Source organism: Capsicum annuum, chromosome 9 (assembly GCF_002878395.1).
Source record: "Capsicum annuum cultivar UCD-10X-F1 chromosome 9, UCD10Xv1.1, whole genome shotgun sequence".
NCBI lineage: Eukaryota > Viridiplantae > Streptophyta > Magnoliopsida > Solanales > Solanaceae > Capsicum > Capsicum annuum.
Window position 1 is genome coordinate 1189251 of NC_061119.1, and position 25011 is coordinate 1214261.

Here is a 25011-nt window from a genome sequence, read left to right on the forward strand (position 1 = left end):
CCGCTCCATCGCAATTTTTGTTGGTATCTTAAATTGTTATCTCATGAGCACAAATCATCTAGAAGGTTCAAATTTTCTAACCACATTGGAGAAGAATTGACAAATAACATGTAACATCACATATAGAAAATTATTGGGAGAGAAACATGACAAACAAGTAGTAGTGAGCAAGTGTGTCACTCCTTCAATGTTCACATAAGTTACTTCACCTATTTGTGTCAGGTCAAACAGTGTCATATAAAATGAAACAGAAAAAAGTATTACTTAAAGCGAAAACGAAAAAGAAAAATGACTCTATGCACAAATAGGCATAAAGTTGAACAAATAGACTCATGCGTCCTCCGTAGCATCTCAAGTGAATTGCCACTTAGGACATCACGTAGAACGTGTGTGTCTACTTATTCAACTATGTAGAAACTTAAGTATGTACTCGTGCACGCCCAAATTTGGAGGATATAAATACAAGCTGAGACCAAATTAAACGGCACGTTTATGTATTATGCCATTTGATAATTAAGTATTGGTCTCATCTATGCACTTGCAAAGAGAATTCCTTTAGCTTTTGTCAACAATTCTCTAGAGAAATTCCATTGGGAGATTAATCTCATAAAAATGAGCAGGTCAAAATGTATATATAAATTCATAACAAGGCACACTAGCTATGGTGCAAAAACCTCAACTGTGTTTTTGTTCTAAAACTAACATAACAGAGAAATCGACGTCGCAAAACAACGAATCAATCTTTATGAATAAAGTGCTCTTGTGTTTGGGTTTCCTGTAAAGTAGTTTACCTGGGCCACAGAAGATTTTGCATCCATGGTTGAATCGTTAAAGCGTGCAGTTGTTCTAGAACGGCTGGAAAGAGATTCTTTAACCAAAAAGAATTCGATTCAGAACACTTTGAGGCAATGCTTTTGCTTCAACGGTCGATTTTCCTTTTCTTCTTTGATTTTTGATCTTTAGATTGATCGAAGGAACCTGATGAGGTCAAGGCACTATGACCGCTTTTTCCTGAATCTTGAACAGCTTGGTCATTGGGTTTTGCAGGGAGGCCATCACTGTGTTTTCTCTTGGTAGATTTGGATGAACTCCCCGATTGCATAATACTCCGTGTCCTAGTACTTTGAGTAGGAGTTGCAAAGCGACGAGATGAATTGGTCAATGTAGTAGCAGACGATCTTTGAGCCATCATCTGCTTCAAGTTTATGCTGTTCTGTTTAAGTTCACTTGGTTCCGGGTAATGGACAAGGGAAACACGCCGTGAAATTTTGCCAGCTGCCAAAACATGCAAAGGCATCATAATTGGTGCAACAAAGTCTTTATATGATGCTCGAAAATTATAACAGTGCGGAAGAAAAGAGTTGAATAAACGGATGATAGTGTAATAATGTTAACAGTATAGTCTTTGTGCGAAAGAAAAAACGTTATGCTTAAACATCAGAGACGATCTTGAACAAGTGGACACTAATTGACATATGATTATACTGTTTGAATGCAACCAATACGCCCCGTTGGGGTTAGAAGTTCACATTAATATAAACAAAAGACTGCATTGGTAATTGGATTATGCACAAGTTACACAAAACTAAAAGACAACAACAATATACCGAGTGTATTCCACTTAATGGAATAAAGTGGGGTCTGGTGAGGGTAAAGTGTACGCAGTCCATACCACTACCTCAGATGAAGTAGAGAGGCACAAAACTAAGACAGAGCAGATGAAGTAGAGAGGCACAAAACTAAGAGAGAGCAGGAAAAATTCAGCATGCAAAAAAAAAAAAACGAGCGTGTCATATGTTGACACAATAGAGCAAATCGAAATCATCAAAGGTGTAAGACACGTTAGCTTACTCACAAGACAACAATGCACGGTACAGCAAAATTATGAATCATGGTTTGTACAGCAAGATTATCACGACGCCTCAACTGTCAAAAGCTTTGACAGCATACCCGTCTCTACTAAATGTCCCTATTTCCTTTACCTGCTAAAGTCCTCAACCACCTTGACAAAATAAGGAGGATTTTTTTTATGGCAAAGAAATTGCAGCTCCTATAAGTTCCATCTAGTTAAATGGGCTTAAGTCACTCAACCTAAATCTCGAGGTGGTCTGGGAATAAGAGATTTAGCTATCCACAACAAATGCATGTTAATAAAGTGGCTATGGAGGTATAGCCAGGAGAGTTCAGCCCTCTGGAAAGAAGTGATCAAGGCAAAACATAGAGCAGATAATAACTGGCATACCAAAGTCTCTAGTGCACCCTATGGAGTAGGTCTATGGAAGAGTATCAGCAAGTTACGGAATGATTTGTCCCAACATATCTTTCATCCCTGGTACTAGGGAACATTATAATTTTAGGAAGGACAAGTGGCTAGGCAATGCAGTCCTGCTGAATGACTAAACTTCCATTTATCAGTTGAGTTCTCACAATAACTCGAGCATAGCTCAAAATAGGGATGGGATTAATTGGAACTTGACTCTCAGGAGGAACATAGATGATTGGGAACTTGAAGAGCTTTTGAACCTTCTAGCAAGACTGGAAAAATTTTCTATTAAAGAAGACACACTCAAATGGGGTGATGCAAGTGACGGAACATTCACTGCAAAGAGAAGCTACACTCGGTTCTGTACTCTCAGTGGCTTGGTAGACTGTTGGCCCTGGAATAAAATTTGGAAGACTAAATTTCCTACGAAAGTTATCTGCTACAGTTGGATAGATAGCTCTCCATGGTGCATCTTTGATACAGGACAATCTCAAGAGAAGGAAATTCCGGATGGCAAACAGATGTTACAACTTACATGTGCCATCAACCTGAAGAAACTATCAACCATCTTTTTTTGCAATGCATATCTGCAAATGATATTTGAAGTATGTTCTTCACGATTTTTGGACTCAGTTGTGTCATGCCAAGTAACCTAAGGGAAGCTGTAGAAAGCTGGAACAGATGGAAAGTTGGTAAAACCATCAGAAATGTCTGGAAGATGGTACCAGCAAGCATTTTGGGGGTTGTATGGACAGAAAGGAATCACAGATGTTTTTATGGAATATCAACTCCTAATCATTCGCTTAAAGCCAAACGTCTTTTTACTTTTATTTAGTTGGTTCAACCTTTTCACTATAAATTCTTCAGTTCAGTTCTTAGATTTTATTAGCGTCACGAGAATAGCCTAGCTGTTTTGCGTGGGGGCTATTTGCACCTTTTGTAATCTTTATGGATCTGTTAGCATCTTCTTGATACCTTTAATGAAGTTACTTCACAAAAAACAAAAGAACAAATAGAGATGCCATATTTAAAGGCACATAGCAGAATTGCATGTTTTGAGTGTTGCGAAATCATGAGTGAATAAGCAGACAAATGGAGAGCAAAATGCAAAGGAACTAATAAGAGTTACCAATTTTTGTCTCGAACTCAGAAGATAGAAAGACCACCGCATCTGGGTCCTGCGCTCTACAACTGACCACATCATATGATTTACCTGTTACAAAAGCAATCATTCACCAAGACATTAAGAAATTAAAAGCATCTTCCGTCTTAAAAGGCCTGTTATGAAAACAAGAGGTGCTGAGGTGGGGAGACAAACTCAATTAGATGTAAATGTTATTCTTAAGACTATACTTGCCAGATGAATCCTCAAAGCTCCCCATATGCCCATCATGATGGGGCTTCAATGAAACCTCTTGCCCATCAAGAACTGGATGCTGGAGTAGCCAATAGGAAATGTCATAACTCAGAACCAACGTAAGTGACAAGGACTAAAAAATATATTAACAACCTCAACTGCAAATCCAACATTAAGAGTCATTGCTATTATGTTAAAAGTCATAGTAAATCGTAAGCAAACTCACTTTTGTTTGGAAACTAGGAAGGGATGGGAATCCCTAGTATGGCTTGTCCCAGAAAAAAAAATGAGACAGAAATATATTTATTAGTTGGATAGTTTTCACCTATGTGAGGGAAAATATTAATCTTTTTTTTCTTTGCAAACCAATTTTCACTCAGAGACCCTGGCATCTGATTTTCTTCCCTGAAATCTCTTATTTGTTCCTTGCACCGTTAAAGGTAGAGAAAAACTGTTTTGTGTTACTTTCCGATTCATTTTGCATTCCATTCTCTTTCCTCACTTCCTTTTCCAAACTAAATATCAATTCAAGGATTAGAAAATTATCCTCTAGATGATGGGAAGAAATTTTTATTTCTTTTAATATGTAAACCCGATCTCATAGATAAGCAAAGGCATCAAGGAGATGCATAGATAGGTGAGAAAAAGAGAACTAAGATTGAATTGGAGTCTACAACGTACATCAAACTATAACATCGAGGGAATGCACATTAGACTATGTCAACTTAGAAAAAAAACAACAAATATCTTCATCCTCTGTATACTAATATATATATAGATGTTGAAAGGAACTTGTGCCACTATTATTGGCCTGAACGATTGGGAAAAAGGAATGCATGTTCTTACATCCTAAAAGTGGAAGAAAAATAGGTTCTCATGAATCTTACTTGATTAAAGGGCCACTGTATTAGCCAGAGCTCAGTTGAGTCTGTAATGTCAAGATGGATAAGCGAATCCTTTTTGACCTCCTCAAATTCTGGGGGTGGTTTGTAGCTCAGTTCATTCGGAGCATCCATAATGATGGAATATAATCAATAAAGCACTTGACTGCACACAAAACAGCTCCTGAACCACAGGTTTACACAGAAAAGCACGAACAACATAAGATAACTCAAAATTTGAAAATCATCAGAGTTAATAGATCTTTGACCAAAGAAATAAAATAAACAATCCAACTGTGAACAACAGTACTTTTGTCCCCAAAAAACAAAAAAAAATCCAACTGTGAACATATTAAGATTATCAAAGCTGCAGCGGTTTAAATTTGATAAAGACTTAAAATTTGCTCAAGCACAAGTCTTCCTAATGCTCCATTTACTTAAACTCCTGACACAAACTCCTATAAATTAATTTAAGAATTGAATAAGGGTAATCCCAATCACCTACGCCAGTCTACCCAGCAATTTCTGCCTTATTAACTATTAGTTCAGGCAGAAAATCCATTTCTCATGTGCCAAAATTTCAAGAAGACAGTGTATGAATTCAAGAATAAACCAAGAGGGTACTTATGTAAACAACCTTTAAAAGATTGATCCGTTTGTTAACATACATAACACATTAATTTAAGAATTGACCAAGGGTAATCCCAATCACCTACGACAGGCTACTCTGCACTTTCTGTCTGATTAACTATTAGTTCAGTTTCCATGGCAGACAATCCATTTCTAACGTGCCAAAATTTCAAGAAATTAGAGTATGAATCCAATAATAAACCAACATGGTACTTATGCAAACAACCTCCTTAGAAAGGTTGATACTTTTGCAATATACATAACATATAAAGCCAAATGTCCCAAATCCAGGATCTAAGAATGGTAAAGCACCTCTACACAATGGTAAAGCACCTCTACACACACATGCTATTGTTAAAAAAAATTCTACAACCTTGAGTAATATGGTTCTTGTAATATTCCATAATTCGAGTACTCAAAAAAGGCAATTCGGGTACTCACAAAAGGTACAAAGGTTAGAACAAATGCAAAGATACCACTTAGTGTGTTGTCACAACAAAAACTATTTTTTTCATAGCTGTGGTGTCCGTGTCAGCTTGAGCACACCTCACTAATTCCGCAGGATATCTGTCACCATCCACAGCAGTAACTCTATCTACCAAGACTAGAACAAACGCGAAGAAATCACCTAGTGTTTTCTCACAAAATAAAACTATTTTTTATCCATAACTGTGGTGGCCCTGTCTGGGCTAGACTACGCACACGTCATCTAATTCCACGGGATAACTGTCACCTTCCACCAAGTAACTCCATCCACCAACGTTAGACAGATGCGAAGAAATCACCAAGTGTTTCGTTGCAAAAAAAAAAACTATTTTTTCATAACCATGGTGTCTACGCCATCTTGGTCACACCTCCACTAATTCCACAAGATACTTGCGACCTCCTACCGACATCAGGTACCAGATAACTCTATCCACCAAGAGTAAAACAGATACAAAGATATAACCTAGTGTTTTGTCACAACAAAAAACTATCTTTTCATAACTATGGTGTCCGCGCTAGATTACACACCCCTCTACTAATTCAATAGGATACTTGCCACCTCCCACCAGCATCAGGTATCAAGTAACTCTACCCACCAAGACTAGAACAGATGCAAAGAAATCACCAAGTGTTTTGTCACAACAAAAAAATACTTTTTTTTATAACCATGGTGTCTGCGCCATCTTGGTCACACCTCCACTAATTCCACAAGATACCCGCCACCTCCCACCGACATCAGGTACCGGTTAACTCTATCCACCAAGACTAAAACAGACGTGAAAATATAATCTAGTGTTTTTTCGAAACAAAAAAACTATATTTTTCATAACTATGATGTTCATGCCAGCTTGCACACACCTCAACTAATTCCACAGAATACCTGCAATAAGTGTCGGGTAATTCCATCCACCAAAGCTAGAACATATGCAAAGAAACCACCTAGTGTTTTGTTACAACAAAAAAAATATTTTTTCATAATTGTCGCGTCCGGGCTAGCTTACACATACCTCTGCTAATTCCACAGCATCAGGTACCAAGTAATTATATCCACCAAGGCTAAAACAACACTATTATTGTGTCACAACAACAACAAAGAAAAAAGAAAAAAAACTAATTTTCTATAACTATTGTGTCTGCGCCAGCTTGATAACACCTCGACTAATTTCACAGAATACCTGCCACCTCCCACCAGCAACAGGTACAGGTAACTTTATCCACCAAAGCTAGAACAAACAGAAAGAAGTCACCTAGTGTTTTATCACAACAAAAACTTTTAACTTATTTTTGTTGATAAATTGATACTTTTATCTACTCATATATGAAACAAAGAATACTCAAAACATTATGGTAAAGCAGGAAAATTAACTCAGAAACCAAAGAACAAAATTATTTTACCTGTGTTTCAATGGAGCTGTGACTGGAGACGACCCCAGCTGAAGCGCCGCAAAAAAGAAATCGAAACCGAAATCAGTTCGGCAAACGGCGGCGTATTGGGTTGTTGGATATGTGTGGAAGAGGAGGGAGTGTTGGGCCGGGTCGGGTAGATGTATCAACAATTGGGCCTCTTGCTGCCTGATGTAACAAAGACTAATAATCACTAGCTGGATTATCTATTAATAAATAAAAGAGATAATACTCAATTAGCCCCTAACTATGTTCAAAAAGGATATGACACACCTCAATTTAAAAGTGTAATTTTGAGATTCTTAGTGCTTATGTGGCACAACACACTGAAGTGTCCACGTAGGCACTAAGGGTCTCAAAATTTCACTTTTAATTAGTTCAAGGGGGCAATAGGACCCCCTTTAAGTAGAGGTGTGTCATAATCTTTTTGGGTATAGTTCAGGGGGTAATTAGGTATTTTCTCTAAATAAAATTCCGATTTTGGGTATGTCGAGATACATAATTACCTCTCGATTCATCAAACGAAAATACATAATTAGCTGAAATTTCTGTAATTACTTTGTGAAAATGGGGGTTTGTGTAATTATACCAAGTTAAGGTGTATATTTATGTTATTTTTTCTAATAATTATCCACTCCTTAAAAAAAAAATTAAAAACATTACAAACGAGTGTGGATACTTTTAAAAAGAATTAATTGCAAGGGTAATATGATAAAAATTTAATTAATGTATTTTTTATTTAGTAAGGTGGACAAATAATATGAGGACAATTATTTTTAATAAAAAGACTAATTAATATGGGAGGGAGTGCTACTTCTAAACATATTTTTTGGTTATTACTATTTATAGCAACTGCACCATGTATTAAAAATGAATTATGTATGTAATATAGATGTATTATAAGTGTTTTAGGTAAGAAATCAACACTATATTAAAGGGGTCAAAGTCATCGATAGACACTCAAACTTGTTGTCAAAATTCACTTAGACACCTAAACTAAGGTCTGTTCCCATCAGGCCTCTAAACCCTTCGAATTTTGTTTCAATTAGATATTTTTTGCCTACGTGGCACTGCGTGTGCGGTGCAAACGCAGGAGGCGCGTGAATAGTATTTTTTTTAGTGAATTCCAAATTAAAAAATGCCACGTGGCATGTGGGCCCCAAAAATTATTAATAGAGCAAAATTTCTCTTTTAAAAAAGACTCAATCATTCCCTTCCCTCCCACCTCGGCACCCACGCGATACCCATCTTCATCTTCTTCCTCTTTTTATTTTCTCTTACCCCCCCCCCCCCTAGAACCTCCTTAGGTCATCGTCTTCACCCCACTCCACCCCCACATCATCGTCTTAACCCCACCTCACTCCGCGTCATCTTCTCTATCCCCAACTCAGTTCTCGTCTTCAACCCTCCCCGCGTCAAATATAACATAATCACAGTAGAACACAAACCATTATATTACTGTAAAAATGAAAACTATGAAAATGCTCATGATATTAATGGCAGCTGCAATTTTATTTTGCAAAAATTTTCAAATTTTGAAATTTCGAAATCAAAGGGAAACGAAGAAATCAAAGGGGAACGAAGAAATTTTGAAATTTTTGGAACTGGATCGATCAAACGATGGACCGAAAATCAATTCCGGCGAAAATTTCGCCGGAAAAAGCTCGAAAAAGGACCAAATCTCTCACCAATTCACTATTTCGATCGTCCGCTTCCCATTTTTCAGTCCATTTTTTATCTTCTTCTACCTGTTTTTGGCCATCTCTGATTTGCTCTCCCTCTCCCAATATCCCGCTCTTGATCTTTTTTTTTACTGTGTGCGTGTGTGTGCTTTTTTCGGTGTGAATCAATAGTGTGTGTATCATGAGATCTCCCAGTGTGTGGGTATAGAATCGTGTAGAAGCTCCACTACTGTGTGTGAAAATCTGTGTATTCTCTAAAGTATAAGGAGGTTGGAGAAGAAGATAAGGGCGTGGGGGTGGGGTGTTTTTTTTTTATAAAAAAAAATACTATAATTCTTTTTAAATTATAATTTAATTAGTTATAAAAAAATTTAAATTATTTTTAAATTTAATGTCACGTGTCACCTTTTAATTCGTCATTTTTTTCATGTCATCGCGTGTGTGTTGCACACACTTCAGATTTTGGCTGATAGACAAATAAAGGGCTCAATTGAAACAAAATTCGTGGGGTTTAAGGGTTTGATAGGAACAAACCTTAATTTAGGTGTGTAAGTGAATTTTGACAGTAAGTTTGAGTGTCTATCGATGACTTTGGACTATTAAAGGTGAACCATGCATTCAGTATAGATGTATTATCATTGTTATATGTGGAAAAAAAACTCTATCGTTATAGATGGTAAGTATTTTCTAAATATAGCATATCTATCTAATTATCCCAAACAACAACAACAATATAACCTAGTGTACACAATTTGTACCTCTACCTTAGTCTCTCTATCTCTACCTCAAAATTAATTAGAAAAGTGAAAGAAAAAAATCGAATGTCAACAATCATCAATATGTATTAGATAACTGTATCCACCAAGATTAGAACGGTTAGAAATAAATCAACTAAGGTTCGTTTGGTATAAGGAATAAGGAATAATTAATCTCGAAATTAATTTTGAGATGAACTTAATAACTTATTTTATGTATGGTTGTAATAAAATGTATAGAATAACTCATCTCCGAATAGTTATCCCAGGATTGTACTATTATTGGAATAACTAATCTCGAAATAGCTAATTTCAAAATAATTAATTTCAAAATAATTTATTTTCAATCAAACTACCTCTTAATACTTTTATCTCTACTGAAATTTAAACCTGAAACCTAGCTCCGAATTCTCAAATTCTAAAACATTCTCTTGACTTTATAATTTCTTGTATTCTAAGCACATAGAATTTAGATTTTTTTTCTTTTTGAAAAATAAAGATAGAATATATATATATATATATATATATATATATATATATATATATATTATTTTTCATTTGATGTTCGATATCTGTATTGAAATCCGACTAATTTGGATTAGCGCCGCGTAGCGGCATAGGGCCCCATTCGGGGGAAGCTCTCTATCAAGAATTTTCGCGCCGTGCAGGGCCCCATTCGGGAGGAAGCATTCCCTATCAAAAATTTTTTCATACCCAAGGCTCGAACCTTATACCTCTAATTAAGGGAGAAACAGCCCATCCGCTGCGTCACATTCTTTGGTGCTGAGAAGTTGATTTTTGATACTACTATTATCTCTTTTTCTCATACCATATTTTGTTTTTCTCTCTTTTGTCAATTATTCTTATCAGTCAACAAAGATAATGAAAGCAAAGACCAAAACAAGAAAATAATTCTAGTAAAATACTATTAATTAATCCTGCCTAATTATTAGTACTTACACTTCTTCCCATTATTATATTCTAATAAAAAAAACATCTAGCCCGATGCACTAAAACCATCGCTATGCGTGGTGTCCGAGGAAGGGTCCCACCACAAGGATGTATTATATACAACCTTATTTTGCATTTCTATCAGAGGCTGTTTCCAAGGCTTGGACCCATAACCTCCTGATCACATGACATTATTATATTCTAATCTTACAATAAAAATTACTCAATCAATTGTGTCACTTTCAATTAATTCTAGATAATTATCATTCCTTTCAAACATAAAAGAGTTCCTACCATTGTTGAAATTATGTTTTTTTTATACTTTAAGTAATTCAAATTAAATCGATATAATAATAATAATATCGAACTATAATTTTCTAAACTGTATCATACTATACCAACAACCCCTACTAGATGATAAGTTCAAAATCATGTCAAAAAAGAAATAAATTAATAAAAGTTGAAAATTCTACTCTTGGTCATTGCTTACGTACTTACTAAATTTGTTAGTTAAAACATAAAAAACAGAATATTAATTCCTAAATAAATTTCTTTTATTCTTCTCAACTTTGTGCTACTTTATTATTATATAGACTTCTTTTCTACCTAAATACGTTAAATATATATACTAGCTCGCAATGATTATTACTAATTCTTTAAGATATTTATCTCTAATCTAATGGCTTCATCAAGTGGTGAAATGTAAGATAAATATCTAAAAAAGTTCGAGTTCTGAAAATAAAAAAATCTTTAATAAATAGTGTTTTTGTTTGATGAATCGTATATAGTGTAAATTTGAATTACTCGGATTAGGGTTAAGTTATGGGTTCAACTGTTAAGGTTGTTGTCACTGTAACTATGATATTTTTAAAGTTATGCGTTCAAACTTACTGTCTAATATAACTATCGGTGTTCAGTATTCACATTGGAGCCCCGACTAATTCGGATCACGCGTTGCAGGGGCCATTAAGGGGGTAGCGCTCCCAATAGAATTTTCTCCATACCCACGGCTCGAACCCAAGACCTCTGATTAAGGGTGAATCAATCGCGCCACTGCACCACAACTCATGTTGGTCAAAAGTAATTACTACTTATCTAGTGAGGTTGACTTAATAGTGGTTTAATTTTGATTAATTCACATAGAAGACTTTTTCTAAAGAAAAATTTATTTGCAAATTGCATGATGAAATTAATTAAGGTCAATTAAAGCTTGACAATTGAGTGTTGTTATTGCCAATGCCTAATGGTATAATATTATTATTATATACTTCTTAATTAGGAGTACATCAACTTAATTAATTGCTAATGCAAAAAACCTATAAGCTAATATTGTGGCAAAAATATTTAAATAACTTAGATTAAGTAATTACAAAGTAAATATAAATTTAATATTGTTGTGATTATTGACCAATTCCAATACGTAAAAGTTTTCTAGCTTTACCAAATCACTTGTTGGTTTTGACAAATGTCATACCAAATTAATTTAGTTGGTGATATTTTTTTCTTTTAATTTAAGCTAATTTTGAGAATTTAGATTTTACTCAATATCTGATATTCGTTTTGAGATCTTCTTTATCAGACATTAAGTTTTGTTTGAAATTTATGATTTTTAGTATGTCTCGAGATAAAGCCTTCGCTAGTTTGGGTAGCTAGTGAATGATTTTTTTGGGTGGAAAGCATGTCGGACTTTACAAGCGTTCATTCCCGCAGTACGACCACCATTACTAGACACGATGAATAAGCAAGAAGATCATCACTCTAAACTGAAAATACATGCGTGGATAGTGAATATTTAATGCCAACCCTGATGACGGAAGCTCGAGATAGAGCCATAGGAGGCAAAATCCAATTAACTGACATTCGCGATGCTTAATGCCCATTAAAAGGAAAAGTATTTTCTATTATTTATTTTTTTAATTTCTAAGACACGAATGTAAAACCTTTGATTAACATTATCAATAATTATATTCAGACCATTTAGGAGGTTGCAAGAATAACATACGTCGAATAACATACCTTAATAATTCTTTAGAATTTAGAAGAATTTGTCTTTTCCAATTATTGGATTTATAGGTCACAACCACCAAATTTTATGTTGTTAATAATATTAAAATTCATTGTAAAAAATAAAATTTATTTGTTTTTTTCATTTCTTGGGCTAGAATATAAAAATAATTAACATCTGCTTATACCTAATTTTACTCCAAATTACTATCTAACACAACAAATTTGGTACCTAACAGAAGTCTTGCAAATCAGATTATTATTTTTAATTAATCAGATGTTTAATTATTCTAATCGGCTGTTAATAATTAATTATTGACTGCTGGCTTTGGCAAATTCAATTATAAGTCTTTTTGAATTATTATATTATGATTATTTGTACAAGTACTATATGATTTACTTTGATTTAAATGTTCAAACAATTAAAAAAAAAGGGGGTAATTATGGAAAAGAAAAAAGAGAAATTCGCTTGTGATAATAATTTCTAGTTAGTTCAAAATAAAATTTTAGATATTTCAAATTTAAGGTGTTTCACACTTTGTCTTGACGTGAATAATACGTCGAATTCACGTAGGAGAAAATAGTGATACGTCAGTATAATACATCTATCTCTTTATTGTTCGTTCTATAATTAACACTTAGCATACTTCCTTCTACGATCTTCACGTAGTTCGCAATTTGAGATTGAACAACAAGTCAAGGCAACTCTCGTAAACATCTTTGATTGTGAGAAAGGAGTAATGCATTTTCTCCTCTAATCAGAGTTTTCGAGATAGATTTCATACATGTTATTGGAATTCGTACCTACATTTGTGAACCAGATTCACTCCGAAATGCACAATTCAAACACTTCACGGCCATATCGATCAAATAAACGCTATATAAATACGATCGACAGTATAAAAATACCATAACAACAACAATAACATAGTCAATGTAATTCACAAGTGGGATCTAGAGCCGGTAGAATGTACGCATGCGGCATGCCATACCACACTATCTTAGAGATAGAGAAAATGCTTCCGATACATCATCAAGTCAAAAATAAACAATCCAAAATAATATATATAGAGAACGGAATAACTTGAATAAAAAAAGTCATAAAAAATATCATAAACAACCTGACAAATTACGTTAAACATTATTCATATTCAAAGTGTATAAAAAACCCACAAATAATAATCAAATAATACTTTGTATTTTTTCAAGAACATGTGTCTTGACCAATTAAAGGTGCTTAGTTGAAAAATCTTAAAGTTAAAGAATTCGAATATATGAAACTTATGTGCAAATATCAATTGAAATATTAAAGTCTAATAATAACAACAACTTTTATTAGTTAATCAAAATGTAGTAATGACAAACACAAACAAACAATTTGATACTTAAAAATTAAAATATACTTAACAACTTAATGACATCTGAACTAAAGATCTCATAAAATCATTTACAAAATATTCTAATACACTACATTTATAAAGATGGTTGTCCCTATTATAACTAACTTCACTTTTTTCTTTTCTTTTCTTATATATATAAAAAGACAATCTCATAAGAAATTCTTGTGCTAACTGATAATATTATTGTCACATGATCAAAAAATTACGAATTCAAATAATAAAATTAATCTTTAGCAAAATCCAAGATAAGACAATGTACAATAGATTCTTGTTATTCGATCATTTCTCGATTTTTATATAAATAGCGAAATTTTTAGTTCAGTGAATTAACGAAAGAAAATTTCACAATTCAACATGTTATTCAAACATAAATTCAAATTATTCTTGTGCCCCCACAGATTTTCATACTAAACAATGTACAAAAAAGTTCATCAATTCATTGACTAAAAATATATCTCAAAAAAGTAATATAAGAACTTTTAGAAGTTTCCTTTTGGTTCACTGTCCTTTTGGCGAAAAGTGAATTCCATCTTCTAGAAAAAAGAACCCATTTAGTCCATTATTTATTATTATCATTCTTCGTTTCAAATTATTTATCATTTTTCACCTCTCAAAATTCAAACTATATAAACTTTCATTAAACTATAAAATATCTCCTTTATCATATTATCGTAAGAATAAATACAAATTTATAATTCTTTAAAATTTAAAAAGACTCTGTATTTTTCAATTATAGGGTTTATAGGTCACAACCGCCAAGTTTTATGTTGTTAATAATATTAAAATTCATCATAAAAAATAAAATTTATTTGTTTTTTTAATTCTTGGGCTAGAATCTAAAAATAATTAACATCTACTTATACCTAATTCCACTTCAAATTATTATCTAACACAACAAATTTGGTACCTAACAGAATTCATACATTTCTGATTATTATATTTAATTAATCAGATGTTTAATTATTCTAATCAGTTGTTAATAATTAATTATTGATTGCTGGCTTTGGCAAATCCAATTATAAGTCTTCTTGAATTATTATTATATTATGATCGTTTTTACAAGTATATATATGATTTACCTTGATTTAAATGTTTAAACCATACACCAAATAGGAAACTTATGGAAAAATAAAGAGAAAGGAATTCGATTGCGAAAATAATTTTTGGTTAGTTCGATATTTCTAATTTAAGGTGTTTTTCACTTATCTTGACATGAATAATACATCAAATTCACGTACGAAAAGATAGTAACACGTCTATAAAATACTTCTAGGATCTTGATATTTGTAGATGTTCATGTAGTGAAGTCATCTCTAGTAAACATCTTCAAGTGTGAGAAAAAACGCTTTGCATTTTCTCCTTTAATCAGAATTTTCGGAATAGATTTTAGAATTTGTTCCCCAAATAAAGAGGAATGAGCTCCAAGCAGCTATAACATGTTATTAAAATTCGAGAAAATGCACTGTTTCCATCCTAAGCTATACACGAAATTATTGAGACACACCCAAATTTCAGGAGCGTCTTATTACCTATGGACTAATTAAAATTATATTTTTGACAGTCTTAGTGCCTACATGACACATATGTGTGCCTACGTGAGACTTTCACTGTGTTGATTCACTGATGTGCCGCATATGTGTCACGTAGACACTAAGATTGCCAAAAATACAATTTTAATTAGTCCAGAAATAATAAAACCCTCCTGAAATTCAGGTGTATCTCAGTAATTTCATGTATAGTTCAGGATTGAGACAACATTTTTCCTTGAAATTCTTAACTATGTTTGCGAATCCAAACTCGCACTCTTGAACTGCGTGATTCAAACGCCTTACAATCATATCGATCAGATCTCATAATTCTCATCTCAATTAATCATCAGGCCAAACAATTAAAAGTAACACAAATTCAAATTAATCAGCACAAATAAGTATTGAACACCAAATGAAAAATAATTGAAAACAAAGTAGAAACAATTATTTCCAAATCATTTTCATCTTAACATTCTAAGACTAATAGAAAATATTAAAATTTACAAGCCTTTCACTCCAAAACCAAAATCTATTTACAATATGGTGTATAAACCTATTCGTCATTCTAGTAGTATTGAAAAGGTCAATATATCATAAAGCAAGGAGAAAAGCAAACAACATTGTAAAAAGCAAAAATATATCAAAAAAGTACCCTAATTATACCCTTTTTTCCATCTATATTTAACAGAACTGTGCCAAATTCCAAAAATTATTCCAACTATCATGAAAGACTTTTTTTCCAGTATGTCCGAACCAGCTTTCACGCGACTCGATTAATTCTAAAAATACTTACCACCAACCATAACAAACTATCATGAAGACGTCTGCAACCAGCTTTCAAGCAACTCGACTAATTCTAGAAGTACTTGCCACCCGACATAACAAATATCATGAAGACGCCCGAATCAGCTTTCAAGCAACTCAACTAATTCTAGAAATACTTGCCACCTAACACAACAAAGTATTATGAAGACCCCGAACCAACTTTCAAGCAACTCGACTATTATATGGAATATTTGCCGTCCATCACAATGACCAATCATAAAGACATTTTTTTTTCCTGAATAACCATGCTATTCGAGTCGACTTTCACACGACTCGCAAAATACTTGTCATCTTCCGCCAACAACTATCCCAAGACCTTTTCACAACTTTCTTCTATTATTGGGACCCACTTTAAACAACTCCATTGATTTCATCACCTCCCCATGATCTTCGACCGGAAGAGAACCGTTTCATCCCTCCTAAACCAACCGGTTCACCTAAACCCGGTTCAACACCAACCGGTTCAGCCCCCCGCGTTTTCGCAATACTCACACTCTTACTCTTCCTCATAAGCTTAACCGGTTCTTCTCTCCGCACTTTCTCCGTAACCGACCGGACCGGCTTTTTACTATTCCGGTTCGACCGGAAAATCGACAATATCCGTGAATAAATTCCCGGTTTTTTTGCACTTTTTTCACATTTTTTCGGATTTTCCGATGATCGCCGGCTTCGAGATCTCCGTTTGGATCGAACTCTTCCCATACATGATACTTTCGGCGAAGACGGCTCATTAACCGACGAAGATTTGAGTGCAGATTCCGATCGTTTCGCCGGAAAAAGCCGAATGTTCGCCGGTTTGCAAATCCGTCGTTTTGAATCGACGTAAGTAGCTTTCTGTGTTTTCGGAAATCCGATTATTGAAGCTTTAGATTTCGATTTCAACGTTGATGTAAATCTCTGTGAGCTGGAATTCGAATGCGTACCTGCACCGATACTATACCTTTAGTAGACTGCACGAAAGTATTTTGAAATAAAATTTACACATATAAAAAGTAATATAAATCACAATAATTAACCATTCAAATCTCTGTGAGCTCGAATTCGATTCGTAGCTTCACCAATACACCTTTACAGAAGCAACTGTGTAAGTTTGATTGTGAATTTGAGTACGACAGTATTTTGAAATAAAATTTATACACGTAAAAAGTAATATAAATCACAATAATTATTAATTTAAATCTCTGTGAGCTCGAATTCGAATTCGTAGCTGCACCGATACACCAATACCGATACAGCTGTATAATTTTGATTGTGAATTTGAGCACGAAAGTGCTTTGAAATAAAATTTATAGACTTTAAAACTAAGTAATAAGGTATTAAAAGTCACAATAATTAACAATTGAAATCTTTGAGAGCTCAAATTGAATGTACCTACACAGTTTAAGTTTGATCGTGAATTTGAACACGAAATTATTTTGAAGTATAATTTATATACAATAATTAACAAATTCAACTCTTTGTGAGCTGGAATTCGAATGCGTACCTGCACCGATACCGATACCTTTAGTAGACTGTTTACGGTCCAAAAAAGCGTTCCGATCGAACCAGTCGAATTCAGCATCCTTCGAAAGCCAAAACGATTCCGGCGGGAAATCCGGTGGCTTTTCATCGGAGTCGTTTTTCGCTGGATTTTCGCCGTCGCCGGAGGCTAGAGTTACACATGCGACTTTCCGTTCACTCGAGGCGGCGGCGCCGCCGGCACAAGCGGAGACTAGAGTTTCCAAATCAACTTGAGGCATTCTAGAGAGAGAAAGGAAAAAAAGTCTAGAGAGAGAGAGTGAAAATAGTAGTAGTATAGAATGTGAAAGGAAGAATACGGAAGTAGATATTTATAAATAAATTAAATAAAAAATGAATTTGTTTTTTTTTTGTTATATTTTTTTTTTATAGAGTATGCCATTTCTTCCGTTTCAATTTATTTGAGTTAATTTGACTCACGAAACTCAAGAAAGAACTAAAAAAAAAATATAATCTAAAATAAATAATAGATATTTGTATTGTTATAAATAATTTTATTCGGAGTAAAATATGTATTTTAAAGTTAAATTGTTATTCCTTTTAGAATTAACTGAAAATAAAAATAAATCATATAAATTGATACAAAGAAAGTATTTGTTTTCGTGCTAAAATACTTGTTGATTTTTCATTCTCGAGAGTCAGTTGATTAAGTATTTTTAAAAATTAAGTTGTATTAGATTTATTCAATATTTTTTACGCTCTTTCATCCTCAAGCATCAATTTCGATTGATTATCGAAGTTGAATTAGATTAGATTAACTTACCATTACAGAAACAAATGTTGTTATTTCTTCTCGAGTGTCAAGTTGTCTAATCTTTGAAAATAAACTAAAACTAGACAAATATGATATCTAAGCGTTAAATGCAAATATTTAAAAATTACTCATATATGAAAAGATATAAGTTTGTAATTATTTTTTGGTTAATATAAAAGGGGAGTTTGGTGTGCTAAAGTTCCCGCTATGCGTAGGATCAGCGAAGGACCTCATCAGAAGGGTGTATTGTATGTAGCCTTACATTACATTTCTATTAAAGGTTATTTTCAAAATTTGAATTCGTAATCTCTTGATCACATGACAATAATTTTATCAGAATTCGTGTAATTTGAATGTCAAAAAATGAAATTGATACATAATTTGTAATAATAAATAAAAGACCAATGTGGTTCTTTATCTAGAAGGTGGTGCTCATTTTTGCTAAAATGAAAGTGAGGCAAATGGAAACTTCCAAAAGTTTTTATGGTACTTTTTTTGAGATACATAGTCAATGAATTATTGAACTTTTTTGTACATTGTTTAGTATATGAATCTGTGTATGTGTTGGGCGGGGGGGGGGGGGGGGGGGGGGGGAAAAAGAATAATTTGGTTTTATGTTTGAATGACATGATGAATTTTAATATTGTCTAGAAGAAGAAAAAAAAAAAGAAGGAAGTTAGTTAAAAGAGGGACAAATCATTTTATAATTAGTGAACTTCATATATTATTCACATAAAAACAAGTGAGAAATTTGTAAAATTTATTTAGATGAACTAGCAAATTTAAATTGAGTATTGATGAAGTTAAGACCACTTCTCAAAATCTACAAACAATGATTAGATATTTTTTAATTGATACAACAAGGATTCCACTACTAATTGGATTTCTTTGGTGTAAAATATTACACTTTTTATTTTAAATAATCATAATCGTAGATATATCTTTCGAAAATAATTGTTCTGCCTTTAAAAAATAAAGATAATATTTGTAAATATATATATATATATATATATATTTTAAAAGTTCACTTAATAAAATTTCATTAGATATGTTATTGTTGTTGTTTTATAATTCTGATGTTCTAGGTAAATTTGTCCGTATAGATGTTGCTATTTCTTCAGTATCACAAACGAAGAAAGAAATTACTTAATATCTTTATTTTTATTAGGATCGAACTTAAATTTTATAATACTTAATGCAATTCATTATTCACTGACTCACATAACAAAGAAAATATACGGTTTTCTATTTGTCTCTAGGGGGAAATGATCCATATTTATTCCTTACATTTCAAATCGTCCCTTCATCTTCACGAAATAAGATAATATCAGACTTACTTGTGGGATTATTATTTATCCTTACAATAAACCAAATCCTCACTTAGCTTAACTTTATAATATATAATTGAAAAAATTGAAAAATATATATTCATATTTTATTATATATATTAAATTCGAAGTGATTAATTAATTTTAAAAGAACATTGGGTTATACAGCAAATAGGGAGTAATCATACAGACTGTCACATGAGTTTTTGCTTCCACGTCGGTGTATTTAGTATTTTTAAAAACAAACTCAAATATAGAATAAGAAAACAATTATATTGCTAAAGATAAATACAATAATATTATTCAGTTTAGAAAATTAATGATGTTTATCCATTTGTGTTACTTTAATCCTTAGTTAATCTATAGTTATTAGCTACTTAATATATTTTTCAAAATCATTGAATCAATTATATTCGAATAATAAAATTATCTTTATTATTTATTAATATCTTTTACCATATGTATTAAATCGATGATGGAAAAGCAAAAATACTCGAAGAAAATAAGCAAAGACAATTTATTTAGTTGTACAAGCTGTTGACATTTCTTAAATGCATTAATTTAATTAATGTGAAAACTGAATAGCATGATATTGTTGAAAAAACAAATTAATTGCTTCTTTTATTACTAGCTTTTTTTTAGATGGACAGTTAATTAGTCAATTTGTGTGACTTTAGGGTTTGTTCCTTATGGAGGAATCAAAATTTTCTTTTTTCTATTTTCTCATAATCAATTTTTATGAAAAATATCTTTTTAGGAAAGTAAATTACTTAAAAATGAAAAATAAAAAATGAAATACAAAAAAATAAATGATGTTCCAAATTAATTGTGCCGTTGTAACCTTCCAATACATGTCATCTTCACCCCACCCCACCTCACTCCATATTTTGATTTTTTTCAACAAAAACTTTTATTTATTAATTCATCGAGGGACATGATATGCCCAAAAGAGCGTACAACATTATCTACTATCCAAACTAGCTAGTACCTTAGCCAGGTTATGAGCAACAACATTAAAACTTCTAAGAAGATGTAAAAAAAAAAGTTCCTCTTATATACTCCTATTGTGTTTATGTAATTAGAATTTAGGTTTAACCAAATTAAGGAGTATTTTATGAGGGGAATTCATGTATAACATATAGTAACAATATTTATTGGAAGTTGGGTTGGGCTTCATAGATTTGAATTTGTCTTCCATTTATGGGTTGTGTTGGTCTTGCATTGCTCTTGCATGTTGGATCCAATAGTACTTTCAAAGCTTCTACTTGCTCTTTTGATATTGATCTCACCTGCAATATTATTCACAATTTTTTTTTATTTACACATCATTTCATTTATTGAAGAGTAGCCTCGAAGCAACGGTAAAGTTGTATATATAGGTATGTTGTCTCTGTATGACCTATACGTCATAGGTTCGAGCCATGAAAGGTGTAGACAGTCTATATAGGTATGCTGTCTCTGTATGACCTGTAGGTCATAGGTTCGAGCTGTGAAAGCAGTGTAGACAGTCTATGTAGGTATGCTGTCTCTGTATGACCTGTAGGTCATAGGTTCGAGTTGTGAAAGCAGTGTAGACAGTCTATATAGGTATGTTGTTTCTGTATGACCTAGAGGTCATATATAGGTTCGAGCTGTGAAAGCAGTGTTGACAGTCTATGTAGGTATGTTGTCTCTGTATGACCTCTATGTCATATATAGGTTCGAGCTGTGAAAACAGTGTAGACAGTCTATATAGGTATGTTGTCTCTGTATAACCTATAGGTCATAGGTTAGAGCTGTAAAAATAGTGTAGACAATCTATATAGGTGTGTTGTCTCTGTATGGCCTATAGGTCCTAGGTTCGAGCTATGAAAGCAGCTATTGATGCTTGCACTAGAGTAAACTGTCTGCATCACATCTCTTAGGGGTGCGGATCATCCTCGAACCCTGCTAACACAGGATGTTTTGTGCACCAGACTTCTTTTCTAGTCGTGATGTTAGCATCAAAGCATGTGGTGAATATAGTCAATGAAGTGTATTGAGAACCATGACCTCCCAGATTCAAATTCTACTGTAGGCACAAATATTAGGTGATTTCTTTCCTTCTACCCATTGACGATCAGAGTTACCCACTGCACGTGTTGATCGGAGATGGTTGGCACCAGTGGAATTAACCAAAGATGCATGCATCCATGCATCGTTTCATTCATATATAAAGGAAGGCCCGGTTCACTAAGCTCCCTCTACGAACAAGGTCCGATCGAGGAAGAGCCGAACTATAAAGGCCTAATGTATACAGTCTTACCCGGCATTTCTGCAAGAGGCGATTTCCACAGCTCAAACATGTGACATTTGATCATATGACAACAACTTTACCAGTTTCGCCATTCATATAAACTAAGTAAGCTCAAATTACAAGAAGAAAAGATTTGCATACCTTGCCAAGGATGTACCAAGTGACAATTTCAGAACAAGGTGGAGTAGTTAAAGAACCAGTATATGTGTAATATTTGTGAGAATGTTTCCTTATTTCATGTGTATCAATTGAAAGTTGAACTTGTCTCTCTTTTTGTGTTGCTACATCCCTTGCTAGCTCATTCATTTTGTTATGAAGCTGTTGAAAATTAAAAAAAATTAAAAAAATTAACAACATTATTACAACATTTTCTTTTGTTTCAAATCATGTTGACTTAAATTAATATGGACAGCTCAGTGCGCTAAAGCATCCGCAATGAATAGGGTTTGGGAAGAGCCCGACCACTAGTGTTATTTCTGCCAGAGATTATTTCCAAGACTTCGATTAGAATGATTGAAACGAAAGCTAATGCTACTATGTGAAATATATATGTCCAACATCGTTATATAAAGCTTATCTAATACTATCTATATCATAGGCGAATTCAAGATTTAAATTCTATAGTTTTTTATCAGGGATCTTGTTATGACCCATTTGATTTACTGGATTTTAATAAAAATACGAGATTTGTCTAAAGCTATTGAGTTCGCATGAATCTGTGCATCCATCCCTAGTTAACATCTCGTCATTTGTTAAAAAGGTTAGCACGATTCACAAAATATTTTTGATTCACTTAAGGTTCGAGGAAAGGCTGTATCATTCGAAGGTGTGATGTAGTTAAACTACCATAACACAAGTATTAGCGTTCGATTTTACAGCTCGAATATGTGACCTATAAGTCACACGAATATAAATTATTGAATATGATTTGTTCATTGTCCTAACTACTATTATAAGTTATAACCTCCTTACATTTGTGTTAAAAGAACCTTAAAAGTTGAGTCAATCAAGTTTAAATTCTGAATCCGCTCTGATTTTGACATAACATGTAATTAACTAATTTAACAGCTACAGAGGAGAATTACAATATTTAATTTTAAATATTTTCGTTTAAAGGTTATTTTTATCTTGACAACTATATAATATAAAATTTTAAGTAATAATAAATATTTATATTAATTAACGATAATATTGTGGTAGCATACCTTGGTCATAAGAGGATCAGGATGGCCTAAATGGAAAAGAATTGCCAAAACTGCTATTTTATTGTCTTCAGAGAAATGAACTAGATGAAGCTCTGCAGCATATCTGGAAAAAAATAAAACTGCAAAATTAAATCGAATCTCGTTCGTCAAAAAATTACATGGTCAAAATTAAGTCGACGGATTTTTCTCTTATTATAGATGTCATTATTGTCGGTATTGACATGTATTCACTTCGTATGAAGAAATTGAGAATATTATTTTCTGATATCTCAATTGGTCAAAACTATATAGAGAGAGCGAAAGCGATTTTTCTTCTGGTGCTGGTATATCTATATGGTTGAGTTTCTTTGATATATTGCGAAATTCTAGTATAGCGGCAAAGGAGGTTCAAAAATTATCGAGTAAAGCAACTAGTACCCTCTTGAACAATGATCGAATTTGCTACGACACACTCCAACTTCATGAGAGGTCCTATTACCCCTGAACTAAATTTTAGCGTATTTATGTCAACTTTTTTCGCTGACGTGACACCTTTCTAGCTGACGTGAATCCCGGTGCCACATCAGCACAAAAGGGTAACAAAAATACTCTAAAATTGACTTCAGGAGGTAATAAACCTTTCTGTGAAATTGAAGTGTGTCGTAGCAACTTTAGTTATAATTCAAAGGTGTACTGGATACTTATCTCAAAATTATGTTAGATCATAGTTGGAATTTCATGTGTGACATTCCTAATTTATCTTTTGGATCCTCTTATATAATGTTTTCCCATTTCATTGATCGTTAGGCGCATTCTTTGATGCTTACAAGAGAAAAGGTATATATCCTTTTAATTGATGAAAGATAAATGATACTATAACTTTTTATAGCCCTCACCTTCTTTTCCATTTAAATTTCACTAGCAAAACACATTATATTTGTATGATGACAGAGAAAAAATAATAGTAAAAAATGACAGTTCAATGCGCTAAACGTACCTAGTTCCATCAATGGTGTGTTCAGAAGGTGAATGCCAATGCATTTGCTTGAAGTTGTAAGTTTTACCACCCACAATTAATCTTCCTGCATTATCACCATATTTTATCTGCAAATATTGATGTAATTAATTAATCTCATGTAAAATTATTTAAAGATAAGCATTCAGTATCTCAAATTATGTTCAAAGGTACTACGACACACTTTAACTTTACAGAATCCTATTATCCCCTGAACTCAATTTTAGTAGCCGTTTGACCATGAAAATTATTTTCTTTTCTCCATAAAATTATTTCACTTTAGTGAAAAAGTGAAAATAAGATTTTTTGGCCATAAAATTCTAAATACAATTCCGAAATTGTATTTGAAAACGTTTACTTGTTTTCACCTTTTTCACTCATACTTCTCTTACAAAATTCAAAAACAATTTTAATTTATATTCATGGCCAAACACAACTTCAACTCCAACTCCAACTCCGAAAAAAAATGATTTTCATGGCAATGTACTTTTGTCATCCTTTTGTGCTGACGTGGCACCTTTATTACATAAAAATGGGGTCAACATCAAAGGTGCCACGTCAGGTAAAAAGGTGTCATGTCAGCTAAAAAAGTTGATAAAAATATGGTAAAATTTAGTTCAAAGGGTAATAGGACCCCGCGAAATTGAAGTAAGTCGTAGCAAATTTGGTCATAGTCAAAAGGTACTAGATACTTTACTCAATTATTTATCATGGAAATAGAATTATCATGTCATTTATCCTAAAAAACTCCCTCGGTTTATTAGTTGGAC

At 33.0% G+C, this 25011-nt stretch overlaps 3 protein-coding genes across 5 annotated transcripts in view; all 3 read right to left on the minus strand.

Annotated features, from left to right (window-relative positions):
• Positions 1 to 554: 554 nt before the first annotated feature.
• LOC107843243 (mediator-associated protein 2) lies at positions 555 to 7206 on the minus strand. Of its 2 annotated transcripts, none has more exons than XM_016687496.2 (5): positions 7013 to 7206; positions 4508 to 4667; positions 3621 to 3699; positions 3393 to 3476; positions 555 to 1275 (listed from the first exon to the last, which is right to left on the minus strand). In XM_016687496.2, exons 2-5 carry the CDS (start codon positions 4634 to 4636, stop codon positions 920 to 922), a joined length of 648 nt encoding a protein of 215 aa, XP_016542982.1. In that variant the 5' UTR covers positions 4637 to 4667; positions 7013 to 7206; the 3' UTR covers positions 555 to 919. The 2 variants fall into 2 exon arrangements, with proteins under 2 accessions (XP_016542982.1, XP_016542981.1); XM_016687495.2 differs by having other exon boundaries at positions 4508 to 4685.
• Positions 7207 to 15765: 8559 nt separating this feature from the next.
• LOC107843242 lies at positions 15766 to 18052 on the minus strand. The gene is made up of 2 exons (XM_016687494.2): positions 17651 to 18052; positions 15766 to 17090 (listed from the first exon to the last, which is right to left on the minus strand). Exons 1-2 carry the CDS (start codon positions 17904 to 17906, stop codon positions 16519 to 16521), a joined length of 828 nt encoding a protein of 275 aa, XP_016542980.1. The 5' UTR covers positions 17907 to 18052; the 3' UTR covers positions 15766 to 16518.
• A 2600-nt stretch (positions 18053 to 20652) lies between these two features.
• Positions 20653 to 25011, minus strand: part of LOC107843241 (alpha carbonic anhydrase 1, chloroplastic) — a 9263-nt gene continuing 4904 nt past the window's right edge. For both annotated transcript variants that reach the window (XM_016687493.2, XM_047395921.1), the window contains 4 exons: positions 24224 to 24330; positions 23248 to 23350; positions 22184 to 22360; positions 20653 to 21056 (listed from right to left, as the gene is read on the minus strand). In XM_016687493.2, the coding sequence (XP_016542979.1) occupies positions 20919 to 21056; positions 22184 to 22360; positions 23248 to 23350; positions 24224 to 24330 (525 nt within the window). In that variant the 3' untranslated portion in view covers positions 20653 to 20918. The remainder of the gene's footprint in view (positions 21057 to 22183; positions 22361 to 23247; positions 23351 to 24223; positions 24331 to 25011) is intronic.

Excerpts from the sequence above, each read along its gene's own strand:
- LOC107843243 (XM_016687496.2), bottom strand. The coding sequence starts at position 4,636 with ATGGATGCTCCGAATGAACTGAGCTACAAACCACCCCCAGAATTTGAG. Across the intron at positions 3,700-4,507 it reads TACAGTGGCCCTTTAATCAA|CATCCAGTTCTTGATGGGCA; the intron begins GTAAGATTCATG and ends TGGCTACTCCAG. Across the intron at positions 3,477-3,620 it reads GAGCTTTGAGGATTCATCTG|GTAAATCATATGATGTGGTC; the intron begins GCAAGTATAGTC and ends CTTTTGTAACAG.
- LOC107843242 (XM_016687494.2), bottom strand. The coding sequence starts at position 17,906 with ATGCCTCAAGTTGATTTGGAAACTCTAGTCTCCGCTTGTGCCGGCGGC. Across the intron at positions 17,091-17,650 it reads AGGTATCGGTATCGGTGCAG|GTACGCATTCGAATTCCAGC; the intron begins GTACGCATTCGA and ends GTATCGGTGCAG.